At 59.7% G+C, this 22,583-nt stretch overlaps 1 protein-coding gene across 2 annotated transcripts in view; it reads left to right on the forward strand.

Annotated features, from left to right (window-relative positions):
* Positions 1-22,583, forward strand: part of WHRN (whirlin) — an 85,035-nt gene that overhangs the window by 59,751 nt on the left and 2,701 nt on the right. The window contains exons 4-10 of one of the 2 annotated variants that reach the window (XM_081264762.1): positions 5,278-5,480; positions 6,525-6,561; positions 7,477-7,689; positions 8,327-8,536; positions 11,300-11,332; positions 19,684-19,755; positions 20,905-21,448. In XM_081264762.1, the coding sequence (XP_081120888.1) occupies positions 5,278-5,480; positions 6,525-6,561; positions 7,477-7,689; positions 8,327-8,536; positions 11,300-11,332; positions 19,684-19,755; positions 20,905-21,448 (1,312 nt within the window). The remainder of the gene's footprint in view (positions 1-5,277; positions 5,481-6,524; positions 6,562-7,476; positions 7,690-8,326; positions 8,537-11,299; positions 11,333-19,683; positions 19,756-20,904; positions 21,449-22,583) is intronic. The other variant, XM_081264763.1, reaches the window with a different exon arrangement.

The raw sequence follows: 22,583 nt of genomic DNA on the forward strand, positions 1-22,583 counted from the left end.
TTGTATGTTAGGTACTCTTTTTGTTTGTTTTGGTACTGGAGATTGAGCCCAGAGGTGCTCAACCACTGAGCCACATCCCCAGCCCTTTTTCTTTTTGAGGCAAGGCCTCTATAAGTTGCTGAGGCTGGCTCTGCAGTCCTCCTGCCTTGGCCTCCCAAGCATGAGCCACCGCGTCCAGCTTGGGTCCTCTTTAATGTGCTTTATATGTGTCCATTCAGCAGATATTTGTTGAGCATCTACTATGTTCCAATTTAGGTGCTGGGATACAGTAAGAGTATTAATTCACCTGTGAGTAGGTCCTAATATTATCTCCATTTTCCAGAGGAGGTAACTGAGGCACAGAGAGGTTAAGTAAATGCCCCAAGGTCCTACAGCAAATAAGTGGCAAGGTCTAGATGTAGACCCAGACTCCTGGGTCTGGGCTCTTGCCGGGCCTCTCCTGCAGTCTGCACAGGGGGTAGTCTGGTTCCCATTTTGAGGGAAGAGGTTTTAGAATCAAAACTCATCTTCCTGGGGCCTCCTGGAGACTGGCTGGGCCCTCGTCACTGCCGCTGACCTATCGATGTGAATCCCCAGGCTCCTGGTGGACGGCCAGGTCCAGGGCTGTTGGCCGCTCGGCTTCGGAACACCAGCCTGTCGCCCGCGGCTGTGGGTGACGAAGGGCTCTTGGCTCTGCTGTGAGATGAAGGGTGCTCGGTGGTCAGCCTCCTCTCCTGCGTCACGGAGATCAATAGGACATCCACGGTGACCGATAAGAGAGAGCCACCGTTCTCCATTCATCCTCCTCTGCTCTCCCCGCAGCGCCCGCAGCGCCCGCATCGACTGAGCAGCGTCAGACCCGCGATCTCACCGGGCACCTGTCTGTCCTCGCCGCAGCGTGTCCTGTCCCCGAGAGTCCTGGGGTGGGGGTGCGAGTGCTCATTGGTCAGCCCCGGGGCCCGGCCTTGAGGTCCCCTCCACGTGTCCCTGTCCTTTTTGGGCCTCATCCCCATCTGCAGGAGACCCCCGGGATGGCCCCAGCAGGTGCATCTGCACCTCTTCATCCTCCACCTGGTGTATCCGGGTCACCTCTCCCTAGTTGGCTTGGGGGGTAAGGAAAAGTCTCCTTTCAGGGAACAAAGAGCTCTTGGGTTTTCTCTGGGAAAGAAAAAGACCCCAACTTCACGTGGCACCACCCAAAGGAAAGAGGAAGCAAATGGAACGGGAACCGGTCTCCCCCACCCTTCACCAGTCTCTGAACACCTCCTGCAGCCTGCGCTGGGCTGGAGAGAGGTGGCACGGGTGCGAGGAAGAGGGCAGGGAGGGTGGGCTCCCGGGGCTGGCTCATTTATTCAGTTGCTGTGTGACCTTAAACAAGCCACTGGACATCTCTGAACCCTTCTCCTCTGGATGGGATGTGAATGAAGAGCCATGGTGAGCTGGGGCTCCCGTGGCTTCTCACAACTCCCTGAGAAGCGATGGCCTGTCACACCACCTCAGAGGAGAACAGTGAGACTCGGGTCTACATGATGGCTGTGTGGCACCACTTGGCTACGATGTCACAGTGTCACAGGGACACATCTCCATGCTCTGCTGGCTCCGTGGGGCCACTGTGAGCAGCAGGGATGTACCCATTCTGCTGGGAAGGCTTTGTGGCCGCCGGACACTGCATCGGGTGCTGGGGAGGGCGTGGGGAGCCCCCTAACCAGACCCAGCTGGGCCTGGGGGAGACGAGACAGCAGGGGCTGGGAGGAGACGGGGAGTGGGCTCAGGTGTCCCCAGCAGGGCAGATGGCCATCCACTCTCGGTTCAGGACTGTCCCCAGATGGTGGCACAGAGCCCCGCGCAGCATCCGCCCTGTTCTGCGGGGACAGACTTACTTAACAGGCAGGAAGAGCGTGACCAGCACCACGGAGAGGGGATTTCACGGACAGCAGTGCACAGCGTGCAGCTGAGCTGGGGGTTGCCGGTGACTCACAGGGGCTTAGGCTGCAGAAATGGCAGGTGCCCCCTCCCCGCCCCCCATCAGGAGCCTCTGGTTCTATGACGACACCTTTACCCCAGAACTGCCCGATTTAGGTAATAAATGAATAAACATGGAAATTTGAGTTTCAGACAAACGATGAGCACTTGTTTTACTGCGTGTCTGTCCCGTGCAATGGTTGGGACACACGGATTTTAAAGTGTTTGCTGTTTATCTGAAACGCAGGTTTAACTGGGCAGCTTGTATTTTTCTGCAACCTTCTCCCGGCCTCCTAGATGCTGGTGGCACTGAGTTGTCCCCTCCCTCCCCTCCCCCCCGGCCTGGCTCACAGGATGCTCCTATGTATCTGGCCTCTCAGACGTGAGTTTCCTTTAATTAAGCTGCTGGGATGAAATAAAATGTATTAAAGGAAGATTAAAATTGATTCCCTCAGCTCAACAAAAGCCAAAGCTATTGAGGGAGATACTTAGGAAAACAAAGCACTTGGGCGGGTGAGAAATGGCCCCGTGGCTGGGGCTCTGAGCAGCGGGTGGCAGCCACCCAGGGCTGCGGAGACCAGAGGTGGAGCTGCCCCCGGGGCGGCCTTGCGGGGATTGGTGCGAGAGGCCCTGCTGGAAGTGAGCTTCCCCTCCATCCCAGGCAGGCCTCGTCCCTGGGGAAGCTGACCTTGGCCCTAGCTTCTCTCTGAGCTTCAGAGGAGGACGATGGGGAGGGACACCAGGAGCGGGCAAGGCTGGGCTGGCGGGATCCACACCTTGGTGCAAAAGCCCTTAGCGAGCGCCTGGGCCAAGCTCTGGTTCTCCTCTGGGTTCTCTGAAGCTCTTCCCAAGCAATGGGCCTGGGCGTCTCCACAGGGTGCCCGGGAGATGGAGGGGAGGAAGAGCTGTAGACATGGGGGCCAGCTGTGGCTTCTGTCATGGAAAGTTGAGCGCTGGTGACACTGGTGACGCTGGTGAAGGCTGCTCTTGGACAGGGACCCCATCTTCACCCCTGAGGCAAATGAAGCGCCAAAGCCCCTGGGGACACAGCAGTCACACGGCCTGAGAGTAGCAGAGCCCAGAAGGGAACCCAGGTCTTGGGCGTGACACCTGTGACCGTAGCACTCTGCTGTGTCCTGGATGTGGGAGGTCGTGGGACATTTTTAAGTGGGAGGGATGTCACAAAAGCAAGAAGTCGATGAAATCCATCTGTCCCTGTGTCTGTGGCCAGTTTAGATGTAAATGCACTGTGAGGAGGGGACCACCTCGGGAACCTAGGGGTCAGCAGGTGTCAGGGGGACCCAGGAGAGGGGACTAACAGGGTGGATTTGCTAAAGGAGCTGCTCAGAGGGCAGAGCTGTGGAAGGGTCAGGGTTTCAGATGTGGCTTCGGCAGGCAGGGTGGGGAAGGGTGGCGGGACGGTGGGTTTCAGACCAGCCAGCGCCTGGCAGCGGCTCAGTAGCAGGAAGCAGAGGCCTTGGGGCCACCCGACCTGGCCTGCATCCGCCCCTCCTCTTCACTAGCACTCCTCTTCATGGGTTGAGTGCCCTTGGACTCTCTGAAGTCCTCTGAAACCCCACAGACCCTGAGTGATGCCCCAAAGGTCTCCGATTTCAGAGCACTTCAGACCTCGCAGGTTCTCAACCAGTAAAGTCTGTGCAACTATCTCAAAGTCTGGAACTTCCGAAATCAGAAAGGCTTCTGGTCCCACTCTTTGTGGGTAAGGCTAGAAGATTCCTGGGCCTGTGTCTCTCTAGTGAATCAAGAGTAGGACAACTACTCCGTAGGGTGCTGGGGATCCTAAGTAAGGAGAGTCATGGAAAGGGACAGACACGGCGGTGAATGTGCCTGTCCCTGCTGGACTGGGGCAGGGATGGTCTGGACCTAGGAGCGGATGGGAAGGAGGGTCCTTTTATAGGGGGACAGACAGCTGAAGATGGTGAGAACTCGAGGTTGAGAGAGTGATTCTCTAAGATGAGCCCACTGTACTGGCTCCCTACATGCTTTCTTTGCCAAAAAGCAATCTGCCTGCAGTCCTGCCTGGCCAGAGGGGACAGGAAATGTCACATTCCTAACAAACAGAGGCAGGGGCGGAAGGCCTGGCAGTCAGCATAGAGAGATGAGGGCTGGTTATCACTGGGTTGCTAGAGAAGAAAGGGAGTGGAGGCTTAAAGGGGGATTCTGGGAGTCTATAAAGGAGCAAGACACACCCACGCCCTCGGGCACCCAGCTCTGGGCCCCTTCTCTCTATCTCTATCTCTGTCTCCCTCTTAAATAAAACTTGCACAGGACGCCTTCCAAGACCAGGATCACTTTTATTCATTCGATGACTTTTCATTGAATCCTGCTGTGCGGGAGGGAGCCCTGGGAATCCAGAGCAGAGACGCTGATGCGGACTTAATTATGGCACAGACTGGGTCTGATTCCGACCTGTGAGCAGCATCGGCAGGAGCAGGTGGCATCCCAGCACGGCGTGTGGCACAGGAGGGGAGCAGTACTGTCTGTGGGTGCTGGGCGTGCACTGCAGACCAGCCCTGGGAAGCGGACCCAGGGAGCCGGTTCTAGCCAGGTCCTACATCTCCTGCTCCTCTGGGGCTGCTTGGCTGCCCTCATCCAGATCTTACTTTGAAAAATGCTGGTGCAACACCAGGAGTCAACCACGGGCTGCCAACAGGCGGGGGCACCAGTCATGATCAGCGTCTGGGTGCCCTGGGCCAGGGTGTGGGGACCCCGGGCAGCCCCTTCCCCCACACACCAGCCTCTTCTGGTTTTGTCACACAGTTTTTATCAGAAGGTTAGGTTTTCTGCCTTTATTTTGTAAATGCTTTCATTAAAAATGTGGTTTCTTCCACATCACAAAATGAAACTGCTGGCTTGTTGTTACACACACACACACACACACACACATATTTTTCAGGGAAGGCCTAGTTGGCTCAACAGTGTATAAATGTATAAGGGAAATACTGCAGTCTGCCTTCACCCCTCATGCCTTAACCCACCGTGAGATTCACACCCCACCCCACCCCTGTCCTCGTCTGAAAATGACTTGTTTCCACAAAAGGAGACTTTTGGGGCTGCAGATCTGCCCCTCAAATCCTTGCTAGCTTGGGCAGGTGCCCCCTCTCCTATCAGGATTCTGGGCTCAGGCTTGGAATTGGAAGCCAGCTTTGCCCTTCCTTGCTGTGTGACCCTCAGGCATGCACACACCTCTCTGAGCCTGCCTGGACCACCTCCTTGGAAGGCGGGCCAGAGAATTGGGATAGAGCTGTGAAGCCCCCATCCTGAGTCACTGTCCTGCAAACAGCCCAGGTGACTGTTGTGTGTGGGTCTTGACAGGTTGGGGACCAGATCCTAGAGGCCAACGGGCGGAGCTTCCTCACCATCCTGCACGACGAGGCGGTCAAGCTGCTCAAGTCGTCTCGGCACCTCATCTTGACCGTGAAGGACGTCGGGAGGCTGCCACACGCCCGCACCACGGTGGACGAGACCAAGTGGATCGCCAGTTCCCGGATTGGGGAGAGCACCACGAACTCGGCAGGGTCTGGCCTCTGCGCACGCACACTCGAGGCGCGGGGACCCTGCGCGGTTTCCCAGTCAGGACGTCCCCGGCCCCGGCCGCTGTCCGCTCTCGGAGCTGGAGCTGGGACTGGCCTCCCCGCACCAGGGTCCCTTTTATTTTCAGGCCATGGCTCTGGGCAAACCCCTGTCCCCGGCCTTAGTTTCCCTGTGGACAGCTGAGACGCAGGACCAGCTCTTCATTTGCTGTCAGACAAAGCACGTGACACTTTCCTGGGTTTCAGTTCCTTCATCTGAAAACCGACCCTGCCCCCACCCCAGGTCTACTAGTGAGAATACCAGGAGTTAAGGGTGAGAGAACCCAGAAGTCATACCAGAGGGACAGTTGCCAGGTGGCTGCATAGTGGCTAATAATGTGACATGTCACCTTGGGTCTTCATCAGATGTCTCAGCCTGGTGGCCAGTGGCCCCCTGGACAGATACACCCCAGAGCATCCTCTCCTTTCCTTTCTTTCCCTTGCATAATGTTGGTTTTTGTTGTAGTTGTCGTTGTTGTTTAAAAAGACATCAGGGTTCACATAAAAATCTGAATTTCTGCCTATTAAAAATGAGGAAGTGTTAGGAAGATGGCAACTTGAGCCTTCTTTACCACGCTCCCCACCCCTCCCGAAAACACGGGCTGGAGCTGAGCCACCCCTGCGGTTGCCTGGGAGCTCCAGTTCGCTCGCCCCCCTGTCCTGGCCTTGAGCTGCGCGTCTCGGCCGAGCCTTCTCCAGCTGTTACCTCAAGCACTGTGGCTCCCAGATGCTGAGCTGGGAGCGCTTGGTCCCGCAGGGGCAGAGACAGCGCAGGAGTCCACCTGGCGTGGGGTTGGCAGTGCTGCCCATGTTGTTGAGGGGGGGCTGGAAGCAGCCCATCTGTCTGGGGTTCACTGGGTAGCCCCCAAACTGGCCAGCGGCACTCGGGGGCCATGAGTGTATGGCTCCAAAGCTCCACCCTTCCTTGCCCTTGCTGGGCCTGGCCATCTGCTCAGACGGGCAGCTGAAGACGGCTGTCTTTCTCCACAGGTTTCCAGGGGATGTCACAACAGAAGGGACCAACAAGGTAGGGTGGGGGCTTGGGCTTCTTCTCAGCTCTGGGCGAGGCAGAGTGTGCCGAGCAGCTCCGCACCTGAGACAGTTCAGCCGGCGTGGCTGACCCCCTGGAGGATCCAGGCCCTGCCCGGGTGCCTGGGTTAACAGCAGGGAACAGAGCAGACCAAGCCCTTGCTGCCCTGGGGGTGACACCCAGGATGTCAAAGAACAAAGCAAACCTTCAAACAAATGCCTGGTTAGAAAGGATGCCTGGTACCATGAAGGCAAGGAGGTGGGGTCACAAGAGAAAGAGAGAGAGAGAGAGAGAGAGAGAGAGCGCACGCAGATGAGGCTCCAACTCAGATGGGTGGAGGAGGGCTGTGACCCAGTTCGGGGAGCAGCAGTGCCCGAGCCCGGAGGCAGGGAGCAGGATGGCAGGTCCCGCGGGGTGTTCTGGGCCATGACAAGAGGTATGGCTTCTGACCTGAAGTCCTGGGAAGTTCCTGAAAGCCTTTTAAGCAGGGAGTGACATGGTGACAAGGTTATTCCAGCTGAGCAGGTGATAGTGAAGTCCAGGTTATTCCAGCTGAGCAGGTGATAGTGAAGTCCAGGGACCAGCGCTGAGCTCAGCTGGTGACCGGGAGACAGTGACGGGGGGATGGTGAGGACCTGAGTTACATTGAGTTACATTGTAGAAATACAGACACTAATGGAGTCCCCAGTGTCCCTGGGGGGCCGGTGAGACCTGAAGGAGGAAACGGGAACCTGGGTGACAGCGCCTGAGTGGGATGACCTGTGCTGTGTGGCTCTTTGCCCCTGATGAGGTCACACATTGGGGTTTGTCCGGGTGCCTGGATGTGCAGAGACCACAGAGGGGCACTGTGGCTGGGCCGGGCCTCTGGCCCCAGTCTGCAGAGTCCCAGGCCTCCACCTTCCTATCTTCCAGCCAGGATTCTATAAGGGCCCAGCCGGCTCCCAGGTGACGCTGAGCAGCCTGGGGAACCAGACCCGCGTGCTGCTGGAGGAACAGGCCCGGCACCTGCTGTCAGAGCAGGAGCGCGCCACCATGACCTACTACCTGGACGAGTACCGCCGCGGCAGCGTCTCCGTGGAGGCCCTCGTCATGGCCCTGTTCGAGCTGCTCAACACCCACGCCAAGGTGACCTGCCTCCCTGTCCCCACTCCTTCCCCCCAGCCTCCCAGGTGTTGGGCCCCACTGAGCTGCGGGCAGAGACCGATGACCAAGGCAGCCCCCGTGGCTCCTGTGGAAGCAGACAAAGGGCCGGATTGGGACCCTGACGCCGCAGTCTGCAGTGGGATGTCCTGGAACACTCCTGGCAATGCCCAGGCCCCTCCCCACTGTCAGGAACTGTGACAAGCTGCAGGTGACCCTGCCACATACTAGCCTCGAACCCTGCTCCCGCAGTAGTCTGAGGCTCAGAAGCTGCACAAAGGAAGCAGTGACGAGATCCCAGGGAGGGCGTGCAGGAAGTGCGACTGGGAGACATGATCTGGAGGGGGAGGGTGCTCGGGGTGGACGGACCAGCCAGGGGCCTCATGGCCTGGACATCGTGGCGTCTTCGGGGACGTACGGTCGTGTGTGTTTATGCTGAGGAGGAGGAAGATGCAGGGAAGCGGGGTCAGAGGAGGCCGGGCTGTGTCTGCCCAAAGGTGTGTGTTTGGACTTTCTCCTGAGGGGACTGGGGAGCCATAGAAGGTTCAGGCAGGCCACTTGAGAGGACTAGGGACACTGGTGCCCGTGCTCTGCTGAGTGCCTCTCTTGTCCCCACCTCCAGTTTGCTGTCCTCTCTGAGGTAAGAGGCACCATCTCCCCACAAGACCTGGATCGCTTTGACCACCTGGTGCTGAGGCGGGAGATCGAGTCCATGAAGGCACGTCAGCCGCCGGGCCCTGGGGCCGGCGACACCTACTCCCTGGTCTCCTACAGCGACACGGGCTCGTCCACAGGCAGCCACGGCACCTCCACCACCGTCAGCTCGGCCAGGGTGAGCCCCCTGCCTGGCCTGAAGATCGGGGCAGAGTTGAGACGGTGGCTGTGGGGTGAACCGGGCGGGTTCCAGGCCCAGCCCCATCACTTCCCTGTTGTGCCCTGTCACTCTGAGCCTTGGTCTCTAGAAGCCTGATGGTTGCTGAGCACCTACTGCATGCCAGGCACGGGCGCTAGGCCGAGCAGGCCTAGTGGGACTCTCGGTCTGGGTGCCAGAGTCCGGGGGAAAGGTTAAAACAAACATCATTAGGTCATTAGAAAAAAATACAGCCAGCCGTGGTAATCCTAGTGGCCTGGGAGGCCAAGGCAGGGGGATCACGAGTTCAAAGCCAGCCTCCGCATCTTAGCGAGGCCCCAAGCAACTCAGTGAGACCTGTCTCTAAATAAAATCCAAAAAAGGGCTGGGGAGGTGGCTCAGTGGTTTAAGTGCCCCTGGGTTCATTCTTCAGTACCAAAAAAAGAAAAATAAATATAATAATGATTTGTGGGAAATCTAAAAAAGATGACACAGCATTTGGCGCTGTGCCTGGTTCAGGGTGAGCACTCAGTAAACAGCAGTGGTCACGGTGACTCAGATCAAGAGGTCACCCCTTGTCTGGAGCCCCAGGCCCAGCCTGACCTGCTTACCGACTTGCCTGCCCCACAGAACAGCATCTGGACACCTCGGGACATGACTCTGTGCCCGGCCCAGGGTGCTCAGAGGCAGGCAGAGTCCTTCTGCCCTCTGTCCCTCCCAGAGACAACGGGTCATGGCCATCCACATGGAGGAGCAGGCCAGGCGGGCCAGGCCAGGGTGGCATGGCTCTGCCCCCTCCTCCCCTTTCTTGCCTTCGGGAGGTTCGTCCCCACTCTTCCAGGAAAGAAGGGGAAGGCCTGTTTCTCTAGCACCGTTGCCCCCAGGTGTTGAGCTGGGAGCCATTACTGGGGGAATCTCAGACCACGAGGACCCGGGGTCATGGGTCCCTTTGGAGGGAGATCAGAGCTCACCGGGGACAGCAGGTCCAAGGTCGTAGACACGGGTGGTTAGTGGACATCGGTGAGCCGTGGCCCTGTCGCCCGCTCCCCTATCTCTCGTAGACACCCAGTGTGACTTCTCTTTAGCTCCAGGGCTCTGAGGGATCCTCTGCTCCTGCACCCCCATCTCTAACATCCTCAGTCACCTTCATCCCCAGGTCCTCACCCCTTCGGGGGATCCGGAAGTTGCTATGCGTTCCTCTAGGGCTCTGGACATGGTTGCTCTGAGTTCCTGGAGGAGCAGATCACTTCTGGAGTGGGACAGGGCTGCAGCTGGTCCTGGGCACACATGTCCTCGAGCAGCCAGACTTTGGCTCACAGGGCCGTGCTTTCTCTGAGTCCGACTCCATGAGATGGGCCACAAAAATGTCCACAGAGGGCTTCAGCCACCGTGAGCCACTGTTCCTAAACCCGGGGAACCACAGCCTGTCATTCTACAGTGGTCCCTTTGGAATCAGGGACCAGAGCTCCAAGGAGTGGCTGGGACGCCTCCTGGTCCAGGAGGCAAGGGTCACAGGGTTAGGTCCTGCGTGTCCTGGGCCTCAGATTCCCCTGGATAAATGGCCTGAGGAGCCATAAATGGCCTACAGCAGCCTGGGACCAAGGGCGGGGCAGGCTGGAGGGCAGGCGGAGAGGCCTCAGGGGGCCCAGCAGCAGCCTGGCCTGGCCTGGGTATCTCCCCTACTCAAGCACTTCCTCCGGCCACTCTGGACCCCAGCTGTGACAGTCGGGCCTTCCCTGCCCAGAGTCACTCACTGGACATGGGGCCCCCCGAGCTGGTGGATCTCAGGCCACAGGGAGCAGGGAGTTTGGGGGGCCAGATGGAAGGGGAGGACATGAGTGAGGTTCCTGTGTCTGAGGCGGGATGGACTCAGGACAGCTGTTACTCTGAGTCCTCGTCCTGCCAGGGAGCACGTCAGGATCGGGACTCCCAGACCCAGGCAAGCTCCCAGGCTCCTGGGGGGACTCCCAGGGAAGGCTGCAGGGCACGGCCAGGCCAGCTGGCCCCCCGGTGCTCAGTGTCCTCCCTTGCAGCAGGGTCATAACGCCACGTCCCCCAGCTGTGGGGAGGATTGAGTGGAAGGCTACCCGGGGGCCCATGGGAGCAGATAGCCTGCCAGGGCCCAGAAGTGCCGCCAAGCTCTGAGGCGGGTGACGCCATGTTTTTTCCCGACCTGTGTGGTTTTTTCCACGCCACCTGGGGGTTTGCACCCAGGCCCCTGCTGACCCGTGGAGGCCTGGAAAGCACCAGGTGACGGATGGCCATCCCCCTTTGATGGCTGCCCATGGGGGCAGTGCCAGGGGCCCACTTCTCTACACTATGGTCTCTGCACCGCGGGGCTCGGGCCTCCCCAGAGCCAGCCTCCCCTGGTTGAGGGTTCCACGCAGAGTCCACCTTGAAGCCTGCCTTTCATGAGCAGGTGGAGCCCAGGCACGTCACTTTGCTCCTCTAAGCCTGTTCCTGCCAAAAGGGACAGTGACCCCAGCCCTGCCCCAGGGAGGAGCATGTCCCTCTTCATGGACAAGCATCTTTCTTGCGAGCAGGACCCCGTCTCCTTCATGGCAGGATGGAGGGGTGGGGAGCGGTGTGCCCTTCCCTCACCTCCCCCCCCTTCCCCAGCTGGACGGGGTGGGAGAATCTCGTCTGCATGCGCGTGGGCCTGGGGCGGGGGTGCCGTGGCGGCCTGTCCCTCATATTTATTTGATGTATTTTTCTTTTTGCTTTTTGCCCATCCTTCCGCCCCAGGAGAGGCTGCTGTGGCTTATAGACCTGATGGAGGTACCGTCCTTCCTGCCGGGTGGGGACTGTGGGAGTCCCTTAGCCAGGGGCAGAGGTAGGGGGCTCTGGCCCCTCCGGCCACCCCTCTGTCTGCACTGTCCCTTCTGGGGACTGGGCTTTCTTCTTGGTGCTCACTGTCTCTCCTGGTCATCCATTCGCCAGGTGCCCTCAGGCCCTGGAGTGAGGATCGCTCTGTTCAAATCCCAGCTCTAGCCCGTCCTTGTTGTGTGACCTCAAGAAGTGGCCTCACCTCTCTGAGCTCAGCTTTAGATCTGTCACAATGAGAATGACAGTGTCGGGCCTTGCTGTGGAGACACACCTTGGCCTTTGCATATGGAGATGCTGCCGCTGGAATCTGCTCCTTTCCACTTCACACAACCTGTTTCAGTCCAAAGCTCAGGTGCCACCTCTTCCAGGAAGCCTTCCCTGATACTCTCCAGAAGTGGCTTTCAGCCCCTGGCTCCTTTCAGCCCCTGGCTTCTCCAGTCTTGTCATGGCTCTTAGTGTATTTTTCCAATCTCTGCAGGCCTGACCAGTTACTCCTTGACCATCAGCTGTTGGAGGGCAGCAGCCATGTCTGGGGTCACCACTGAGCCCCTGCTGCTCAGCACAGAGCCTGGCTCACGTAAATAATTCAAGGCTCTTTTATCAACCTTAGAGCCGACCTCCACTGAGAGCTCTCGTGGTGTAGGGCTTTCCATCTGTGTCCTCTGCACCCTCCCAGGATCCAGGAGTGACTGGCACAGCTATGACCCCCATTTTACAGAGCAGAGAACTGAAATCCAGAGAGGAAAAGCGACTTTCTCGAGGTCACACAGCTAGGGAAGAGGTGGAGGGAGGACTCCGACCCGGCCCGCTCGCCTCTGAGTGGTACCCTGGTGACCCAGGCGCTTCCCTGGTGGACCTCTCCAGCCTCTGGCTCAGAGTCGCCAGCCGTTTGTCTGTCTGTCATGTTTCCTCCCCTCCTCCTGCTCTTCTTTCCGTTCTGTTAAATCCTGATGGAGTGCTTGCCGTGTGCTCTCCGCAGCCGTCCGTGCTGGGGAGTCGGTAGAAAGCAGCTGAGGAGCACTTCCCCTCTCCAGAATCCAGAGATGAGCAGGAATCGCAGGCAGTTAGCCAGGTGGATGACGGAAAATGCACAGCAGGTTATGTGACAGGTGCTAAGGAGAAACTTACAGCAGGGAAGGGGACTCCGTGGGGCTAGGAAGTGACACATGAGTAAGACTGGAGGTGATGGAGAGAGCCACCCCACATCTAGAGGAAGAGAATTTTTTAGAGCAGGAATAGCATGTGCAAAGGCCCTGAGGAGCTAGAGTGTCTGAGCACACTCCAGAGTCAGTGCCGGGAAGAGGAGAGGCAGATTATATGCTGGGGACTTTGACTTTGAGCAGCATGAGAGCTCTGAGCAGGTAAGAGCAGGGACTGGAATGGTCTGATATAGTTTTGGCCTGATCTCTTGCATCATCAAGAATAGACAAGAATGGATCTGTCCCATGATGAACAGGTTTGTTCCCATGAACCAGCCAGGCCAAGAGGTCTGTAGGTCATGAAGGGCTGGAAGGCTGCACAGCCTGAGTCCCTAAGACAGGAGGCCGTGGGCTGTGCAGGCACCAGCTCTCCCTGCTGCCTGGGAAGCCCCTCCCTCTACACACCTATAGGACAAATCTCAGATTGGACACCCAGCGCAGCCAGGCCACCTGCACGCAGGGCCACAGGATGGAAGCTCCTCCCCCTGAGCCCCTCTTGCAGGTGGCCAGGGCCTGTCCTGGGTGTCCAGAGCCTTGCCTTACGCTGTCCCTGCAGAGCAGTGTGCCCTCCAGACAGCTCAGCCCACTCACTACCCACTACACCCGAGGCAGACCCCGCGGCCCCTGCAGTCTGAGTCTCCTCTGTGTCAAAGGTGCTGGGAAAGGTTCAGAGCAGGCACGACGAGGAGACAGCTGCATCCCATCTGCTCTCCATGCTCCAAACATGGGCTGCAGCATCCTGCAGCGGGAGAAGGAGGTCGGAGCCCTGTTTAGTCCTCCTCAAGTGCCAGGTGCCATCGGCAGCATCGCTGGGTGCCCGTAGCTCTTGGCCTCAGTAATGCTGGCCAACAGATCACCCCAGATCACCATCAAGGGATGATAGCCGCACACATCTCTGACTCGTGGCCCAGATCCCTGAGCTCCTGGGGCTCACACGCTCTTCCTCTCTGCTGCAGTAACTGCGGTGTAGGCACAGAGGACGTGAGTGCAGGCAGGGGCTCCATCTTTCCCGTCTGCATTACGGGTGCCAGCCCAGGGGACCCAGTGGGGACCCAGGAAATGCAGAGAAGGAACTCACTGAAGCCACGCCCCCAGCCACCTGCAGAATCGTCCTCTACATACTCGCCTCCCATGTCCTAGGAAAATGTCCTTTGCTCTGGCATTGAGAAGCACATGGCAGCTTCGGGTATCTGGGTCACGGGTAGCCAGATACCCAGACAGTTGTCCCAAGTGGAGCCAGTGTCTGTTTGCCTGCCCTCCCTGGGTCGTGCGGTCCGTTATCGATCTCAGGCTAAACGAGGTTCACTCACAGCCGTTTGCCCTCCAAGCAGAGGCTGTGGATCACAGGAAATCAGATGCAGCCGCCCGGGGACAGATGGCGTGTACTTTCCATTTGTCGAACTGAGAGGCAGCCTTGAGCATTTTTTTTTTTTTTTGTAACTTCCAAACAATATCCTTTTCCCTCATAAATATTTTGGCTAAGCCGGATACAGTGGCCCACGCCTGTCATCCCAGCAGCACTGGAGGCTGAGACAGGAGGACGTGAGTTCAAAGCCAGCCTCAGCAAAAGTGAGGCGCTAAGCAACTCAGTGAGACCCTGTCTCTAGATAAAATACCAAATAGGGCTGGGGATGTGGCTCAGTGGTTGAATGCACCTGAGTTCAATTCCCAGGGCCAAAAGAAAACAAAACAAAACAGATGTTGGCTAGGACAGCAGACTGAAAAAGAAGTTCTGCCCAGCATTTCTAGAATTCTCCACTTAGGGCAAGCAGGTCTTTAGCAGAAGGACTTCATCTCTCGAGACTTAGAATCCTACCAGCAGGTCTGGCTCTCCACGACAGTAGCCTGGCCACCTTGGGCAGGTGACATAGCCTTCTGAGCCTCAGTTTCCACTTCTGTGTTTTGGGCTAAGAAGACCCAGCACCTGAGGGCTGTTCAGTGAGGTCAGTGGATTCACAGTGGCGAAGCCGCAGGAGCGCATCCTCTCACTACCCCGTGAGCTGGAAAGAGGACCACAGAGAAAGACTGTGGAGGTCAAGGCCAGGCCTACACCGCTGAGCAGATGCCGTGGAGGTCAGGGATGGCAGCTGGGACCCTGTCTTGTCTAGACTTCAGACTTTTCCACCTGGACTTGGGAGGCTTTGCAGCCAGGCCTCCAATGTGCCTGGATAGAGGCTCCTAGGGCCTCCAGGGTGCTGGGACAGGGCCTCTGCCCTGAAGCCTCTCTGTCCCCGCCTCCTGGCCCTGCAGGGAGCTGCAAGGGAGCTCTGGCCATGGCTGTGTTGGCCGGGCCCCTTATGGTCTCTGAGCCTCCCTCCTTATTGGGGCATCACGAGGGTGCAGCAGCTCAGACCCCCGCAGCTGCCGGGCCTGCCCCCGCCCCAGGAGGTTGGTCCACTTTATTCCTTCCAGGTCACCTTGGGCAGTGACAGGCTGAGGCGTGGCCTGATGCCTGGATCTTGAGGACAAGGGACCCAGCTAAGATCTGAAGCTGGGGGTCAGCAGGGCAGTAGCTGAGGCAGGAATGGTTTGGAGCTGGACCTGAGCTGGGAGGCATGTGGCCACTGCAAAGAGGGCAAGAGGTCACTGGGGCCCAAGTGTGGGCAATGCTGGGCAGAGGGGGTGGGAGAGCAGCAGGTGCTGGGGTTCCAGCTTCCTGAGGAGTCTTTAGTAAGTGATGCAGGGCTGTTTGCACCTAAGATGCCTCCTTCCGTGTGCAGAGGGCCTGGAGGATGGGGTGACCCAAGAGGCCGTTGTGACTGTCCAGTGTGCAGGGACCCATCGGGTAGGCTGACCTTGCCTCCCAGTGTCAGGAAGTTCTTGGCCCCCAGCCCCGCGAGGCTGCAGTGTGTCTTCCCTCTTGAGTGGAATAGGCCACTCAGCTCCAGGCCAGGGGCCTCCGCACCTTCCTGGGGTCCCAGCAGTTCACCAGAGCACAGTGGCCTAGGACGGTGCCTCCCAGGCAGGGCCTTGCTGGATCTGCAGTGGTTTGCAGTCCACCCGTGTCCCTTACGAGGACAGGGACGCAGGCACAGTCTCCACCAGGTCAGAGCCTGAGGGAAGGTGGCTGAGAGCCGACTTTCCCGCTAGCCAGCAGGGGAGCTGCCCAGGGTTGGACCAGGGCTGCCTTGTTTGGCCGTGGGCCCGTCTCAGAGTGGCCACTTTAACTACCCAGTGTGAACACACAGGAGGGAAAGGGCACCGACCCCGACCCCGTGATGAAACACTGTGGTCACTGTGCGGAAGTTTCTAGTGTGTCTGCAAGCGGGAGGCTGTGACTCTTGCAGTACCTGGGAGTAGGTAGGCCCGACCTGTGACTTCTGCCAGGGGACAGTGGCCGGTTCCCCTGAGGCGCCGAGGCTCCATGTGTCATGGAAGGAATGCTGCCCTTGGGTTAGAGGTTAGTGGAAACAAGACGGACTGATGCCCCTGCCGGGCTCTCAGGTCCCCGCGTCCCTCCCTCCCTCCCGAGACGAGTTTCCGACACTTGTCCTGGGGCCCTTCGAGCCCTGACCTTCTGGAGATTCTGGGTCACCCAGTTTCCACTGAGACCTCCTTCCCCGAGGCAGCAGGGAGGGCCACGCGGGGGCAGGATTCGGGTCAGCAGGAGGAGGGGGCCTGAGCGGCACAGGCCGCGGCGCCCTGGCAATGCCCGCCATCCCCCTGCCTATGCCCGCCATCCCCCTGCCTCAGGGGCTTCAGGCGGAGACTGCCCAGAGCCTTCCGCTTCTGCGACTCTTTCTCAGCCTCTTTCTGCTGAGGTGGCCCCGGGCAGCACCTGGGCCTGGACGTTGTCCCAGCAGAGCCTTCCCCGCCTCCACTTCCGGAGCCCCGAGAGTAGGCGGCAGGGTCAGCAGGGGTTGTCACCATTCTTCACTTGGCATTTGTCCCCTCTCAGCTGCCCCACACCAGACTCGGGGGGCTGGGCTCTGACTGGGCCAAGCCAGGCATGAAGGCGTCTCCCCTTGGGACGGAAGGGAGCCTTGTGAACAGCCACCAGCCCAGGATGAGGGAGGGGGACCAGGCACATGGCTTGGAGGTGTCCTGGCCTCGTGGGAAGCAGGGCTTTGGTCTGGAAGGTAGAGACAGGCACTGGAGAGGAGTTGGCTTCCTGCCCGGTCCTTGCTGTGTGACCTTGGATAGATGACCTTCCGTCTGGGAGCCTCAGCTGCCGCAGCTGTAGAGTGGGTGAAGGGTCCCACCGGGGAGGACTCAGTGTACCTCTTGGTGTAAGCCCCAGGGGCTGCAGGGGCAGGGACCCCCAGCAGTGGTCGGGGGTGCCCCCAGGCCCAGGCACGAACTCTGACCTTGAGTCTCTGCTCGAAGCCTGTTCTGCTGACACCTCCCCCGAGTTCTTAGCCTGCTGTCTGCAGCTATTTTGGGTGCACAAGGAACATGGCTCGGGGACTTGGGGCTCCTGAGCGTCTGGATTCAGCACAAGGAGCCTGGCAGGGCTGGGCTCCGACCTGTCTGCCATTTGCCCCACTTCCCGCTCCCTCCCAGGCGGGATCCTGCCCCCCCCCCACCCCCCGTCCATCCCCACCTTCTGTCCTGGCCCCAGGATACCCTGGATAGCAGGGCCAGCGGCGGCTGGGCTCTCTCATTTCAGAGGCCCTTTCCTTCCCACGATGCCCGGGTGGGACTGGACATCATGGGCCTTGGGTTGACCCAGACCTGGCTGAGAAACCTGGCCTGCTGCCGTAGAATGGCCCCCGTGACCTTGGGACAAGCCACTTCCCTCTCTGAGCTTTAGTTGTAGCAAATGTGACCAGGAGAGTTCCAGGGCCACCCCTCAGGGTCCTCGGGAAAGTTCATGAGATAACTAAAGTAGAACGGCGCCCAGGGCCCAGCCTGCGCGGGTCCAGGTCTGTGGCTCCCTGTGTTTCTTCCAGAACTCTCCCCCTCCCTGAGCTTCCCTCAGATGCCTTGGGCCTCGCTGACTGGGAGATGCCTGCCCGGCCACTGAGTGAATCCCCAAGGCTCCGGAGAGGCTCCAGAGGAGGACAGCCCCCGTGTCTTTGTCCCAGCCTGTAGCCCAGGGGGCCTGCAGGTTGAACCCCTCGCTGAAGCCAACTTTAGGCTCCCACGGTGGCCTGCAGCCCCGTCTGCCTCCACTCGGGCCTGCTCCCTAGGGTGATGGACCGATCCGTTCACCCATCGATTCATTAATTTGATGAATATTTACCCAGCAGACGCTGTTCTGAATACTGAGGAGACCAGGTCATCCGAACTCTGCCGTCTCAGAGTTGGGTTTCAGCAGGAGGGACAGACAGTCAAACCACATGGCGATCAGGGTCATACAGAGGAGCAAAGCCAGGGGGTGGACGGGATGTTGGCGAGGGCAGGGACGGTCCCATCCTGCTGGAGGAGCAGCAGGACAGGGCCGAGTTGGAGGCACAGGGGGCGTGGTGTTTGGAATTTCCTCCAAGAAGACGGGCAGGCCCAGGGTCCCTGAGCAGGGAAGAGACGTTACCTGACTCGTTTTTCCAGGATCACGTCCTGGCTGCTTGGGGGGCAGGGGTCAGTGAGGAGAGGAGGCCAACAGGGCAGTGGTAGGCTGTGATTTTCTGTGGGTGGTCCCCCTCTGAGGAGGTGACCTGGGAGTGGGATCTTAGAGGTGAGCGAGCAGCGCGTGCCTCGTGACAGCCAGGCAGGGCGCAAGGGCCACGTGAAGACCCCGCGCTGGCCCTGGTGTTCCACTGTGGCTGCAGGAGTGGGGGGCGCCGAGCAAAGGGAATTTCCATAAGAGGCAAACTTGACCTTGTCTCCATGGCAACCGACAGCCCTCAGGCTCGCATCCAAGCACATCCACGCTGGACTCACAGAGCTGCGCAAAGATTCTCCACACCTTCTGTCCCCTCCTCTGTGTCCACCCTTTCCTTTGTCTGAGACACCCATGGTTCCTCTGGGCCCGGCTTGGACCTGTGCCCCCTTCTCCAGGAAGCTTTCCTCCATAACGCCTCCCCCCAGGTGTCCTGTGCCGTTGGCCCACCTGGTGTCCGGGTCTCCCACCTCCTCTGTGCCCAGCCTGGGGTCAGTCTGGGGCTTCAGAGCCTGCTCAGCCTCCACGGCCTCTCGTTAGTCAGGGCTCTCCAGGAGCAGAACCCTCAGGGCACCTGTAGCCCCCTGCCAAGACGGGCTCTGTGACAGTGGAGGCCGAGGAGCCCCATGGCCCGCCCTCCGGCCCGGTGGAGGCCCTAGAGAGCTGGGGCTGGAGCTCCAAGTCCAAGGGCCCAGGATCCGAGGGTGCTGCATGCGGATGTTGAGGGCCGGGCGAGCGCTGGGAGCGGCCCCGTGTGGGAGCCCTTTCCTCGCAGGTGCGAAGGCCTAGATTCCATCCCAGCACCCAGCGGTGAAACCCGAGGACAGGAGAACACGGGTTCCCAGCTCCAGAGAGTAAACTTGGCCCCATTCCACTGGGGCCCTTAACAAATTGGCGACGTCCCCAACCCTGGGGAGGGTGAGCGGCACTCAGCCCGCTGATTCAAATGCTAATCTCTTCGAGAAACACCCAACGGACCCCCCACTTCTCTATGCCAGTACAGTTGACACCCCAAATTATCCATCGGTGACAGAAGCTCAAAGCCATCCCGAGCTCTGTGGATGGAAACGGCCCCCTGAGTCCAGCCCAGAGAGGACCTCTGCTGGGTCCCCAGAGATGGCCTTTTGACAGCTCAGTGTCACTTAAGGGAGCATTAAGAAAGGAAAGAAGGAACATGAATAAGGTCCACTCAAGCCCTAGACCAGCCCTCAGGATGAAGACCACTAAGACAGAAAGGAGTGAGGTGTCCCTGTCCTTCCTGCTGGCCGTGGGCCTTCACACGGCCCTGGGACTCTGTTCATGGGTGGTGCTGAGAGAGGCCAGAGGACCACCCCCTGCATCTCCAGGTGGTCCAGGGAGGCCAGAAATGACCAGAAGGTCCCCAAGGAAAACTGGCTTCAAAGGGACTGGCGGGAAAACTGACCCCAATTACGGGGGTCAGATAGAGAGGACAGCGGATGTGTCAGGAAGGCGAAGCACGTCGAGTGCCGAGGCCCGCGGGTCGTGGTTCCCGGGGAGCCAATGGCTCCCGGTGGCTCAGCTCGCTCTCTTGTCCATTTCAGAACACCCTGGACCTGGAGGAGTCGGGCCAGGCAGTCCAGGGCGGCGTCAACACGCTCCCCGACGTGTCCGTGGTAAGCCCCGCTGGCCCTGTTCCACCTGCCCTGTCCCTCAGGTGTCCCCTGGGCTCCTCTTAGTGACAGCCACGAGGAGAGGACACAGGGAAGGCGGGAGGACAGGGCCTCTGCTGTGTCTGCAGACCTGCGCACCGAGGGCGCCTCCGCCATCTCCCGCAGGGCCAGGGTAGCTCACCACAGTGACTGTGGGCAGGGCGGGCGCTGACCCCAGGGGGTTCCGCCCGGGGGCCTTGCTTTCGATGTGTTACCTGAACATGGTCATGGCACGTCCAGGCACTGGGCACATGGTGAATGAGCCTTCCTAGCCTTCTGCCTCAGCTGGACGTGGATGCTGAATATAGCATGAGACCTGTGGGTGTCTGACCCAGGTGGCTTTTGAATGGCCTGGATTCTGGACCCAGGTTGCCTGGGTTTGAATCCCACCTCCTCCATGGACTGTGTGACTTTGGGCAAATTCATTAGCTTCTCTGTGCCTCTGGTTTCCCATCTGTGATATGGGGACGATTACACAGTACCTACCCCAGCAGTTTGTGGCAAGATTAACTGATTGAAGCACATTGTTTAGAACGGTGCATGCGAGGCCATAGAGCCAGGCGAGTGTCAGCTGCTGCCCAGGCAGAGGGAGAAGGAATTGTGGGTCCACAGCTGCTGCTCGCCATGCCAACACCGGCCACATCCCCACCTACTCTGCTGTTACCCAATGACATGCTCAGAGAAGTGCCATGCCTTGCCCAGAGCCACACAGCACCACAGCCGTGTGTCCCTCCTTCTGTCCATTCTCTCTCCGGTCCTACCTCACCTCCCATTTCCAGTGGCCAAGACAATCCCCTAAAAGGAAAAGCCTAAGAAATCCTTTTTGTGTGTCCGTCCTCTCCATCCTCCTCTAATTAAGTCTTGTTGCCTGTGACAATCCCTGGCCGACGCCAAGAGCTCCAATTCCCAAAGGTAACCGCGCAGTCCCCAGAGACACCTGCCAAGGTCCCGATGCTCCTCAGTGGCTGCGATGCCAGACAGTTTCCCATGGGCTGCTGCATTATTCAGGGCTGTGCGGCCAGGCACTGAGCTGAGCTCGGGACCCACTTCCCTGCTCCCTGCCCAGCCGCCATGGGCTCTGACTCCTTCTACTCCTGCTGGGTCTTTTGGCAGGACGACGTCAAGCCCAGCTCTGAGGAGCTGCCCAACACCAAGCTGCCGCCTCCCCCTCCACTTCTGGGCCAAGGCCAAGGCCAGGACCGCCCGCCCAGCCAGCCGAGGAAGCCGGCCAGGGAGGACCCCCAGCCTCCCTCCTCCGCCTCCTCGTACTCAGGCATCATTTTCTCCGCACCCGGGACCTGCAGCCCGCCACTGGCCACTGCACCCTCCCCAGGGCCCCCCTCCACCCAGGACTCGCCCTCCTCCCCCATCTACGCCTCGGTCTCCCCGGCCAAACCCAGCTCCAAGAGGCCGCTGGATGCCCACCTGGCCCTGGTCACCCAGCAGCCCATCGGCCCCTTCCCTCGAGTCCAGTCACCCCCACACCTGAGGAGCCCCTCAGCAGAGGCCCCAGGAGCAGGGGGCTGCCTCCCGCCACCCTCGCCCTCCGACCCCCTGGACCAGCGGAGCACGAACCAACACTTCGTCCTGGTGGAGGTGCATCGGCCCGACAGCGAGCCCGATGTGAACGAAGTGCGGGCCCTGCCCCAGACGCGCAGTGAGTGCGGGCCCCGGGCTGGGCGGGCTCTGGACCTGGGCCCCTGGCCTCTCTGGGCCCAGGTGCCTGCTGAGGGGCCTGCTAGCCTAGGTCCAGTAGTAAGGTGGCCTGGTGGTCTTGGACTTGGGGTTGAGTCCTGCTTCTGCCACTGGACAAGCTGCCCCCTGTCGAGCCTCAGCCTCCCACAGTCATTTGGAGCCCACAGTGACAGCCCTGCGAGGTGGCTCAAGGGGTGGGTGCCTCCTCCAGCTCCCCAGTGCTGGTGCCCGCACCCTCCTCCCAGCCCCTCCAGTAAGAATGAGCCCGTGGAGGACAAGTGGCTTCTGTCACTCCTGTCCCCTGTGGAGGACGGGTGGCTTCTGTCACTCCTGTCCCCCATGGCCTGGCCCTGGAGTAGGTGCGGGGGTCCAGGTGTGTGTCGCAGGCTCTGGACCCCTGACAGGGCTCCTGACCTGGCACTGAAGGGTCAGACTGCAATACAGTGACACCCAGCAGGCCAGCCACCTGGACCTGGGGATCCTGGTTTTCCAGGGTCATCCAGCCTCCAGGAGGTGAAGGCTGGGTGGAGCTGGGGCTCTGGGTCTCCAAATGGAGGGTGTGGGTACATTTTGTTGGGTTCTGCTGCCATCTTGTGGCTGGAGTGACACTGGTCGCTCAGGATGGGGAAGGGAGCAGGCCCAGTGGGGGACTGCAGTGCCCCAAGTACCAGGTAGGGGCGGCAGCTCAGGAAGAGCGGTGGGGGGGGGGGGCGCTGTGGGGAGAGGAGCCAGGATTGGTGGATTCTCCGCTGCTGCGTCAGGGCCTGGCATGGAGCAGGGTGTGCATCAGAGCCAACAGCTGTGCTCCTGAGCCCTCCCACGGGCCAGGGCCAGCCACTGTCCCGGGGCCTTGCCTACACCATCAACCCACTTAACCCCCGGCAGCCCAGACAGGAGAGTGCTGTCATTGCCCTGTTTTACATGTGAAGAGACTGGGGTAGAGCCAGCAGCTGTTGAGGGCCAGTCTGGCGTGAGTCTTCTCTCCTGACCGCCCACCTGCTCGCCATCTTCTGGTCTTTATGATAACTCCCAGCACAGGCCTCCTATCCCTGTGTTAGGTGAGACTCGGAGGCTCAGAGAAGCTAGGATCCTGGCCA

Source organism: Spermophilus citellus, assembly GCF_964194105.1.
Source record: "Spermophilus citellus genome assembly, chromosome: 2".
In the NCBI taxonomy this organism is placed as follows: Eukaryota; Metazoa; Chordata; class Mammalia; order Rodentia; family Sciuridae; genus Spermophilus; species Spermophilus citellus.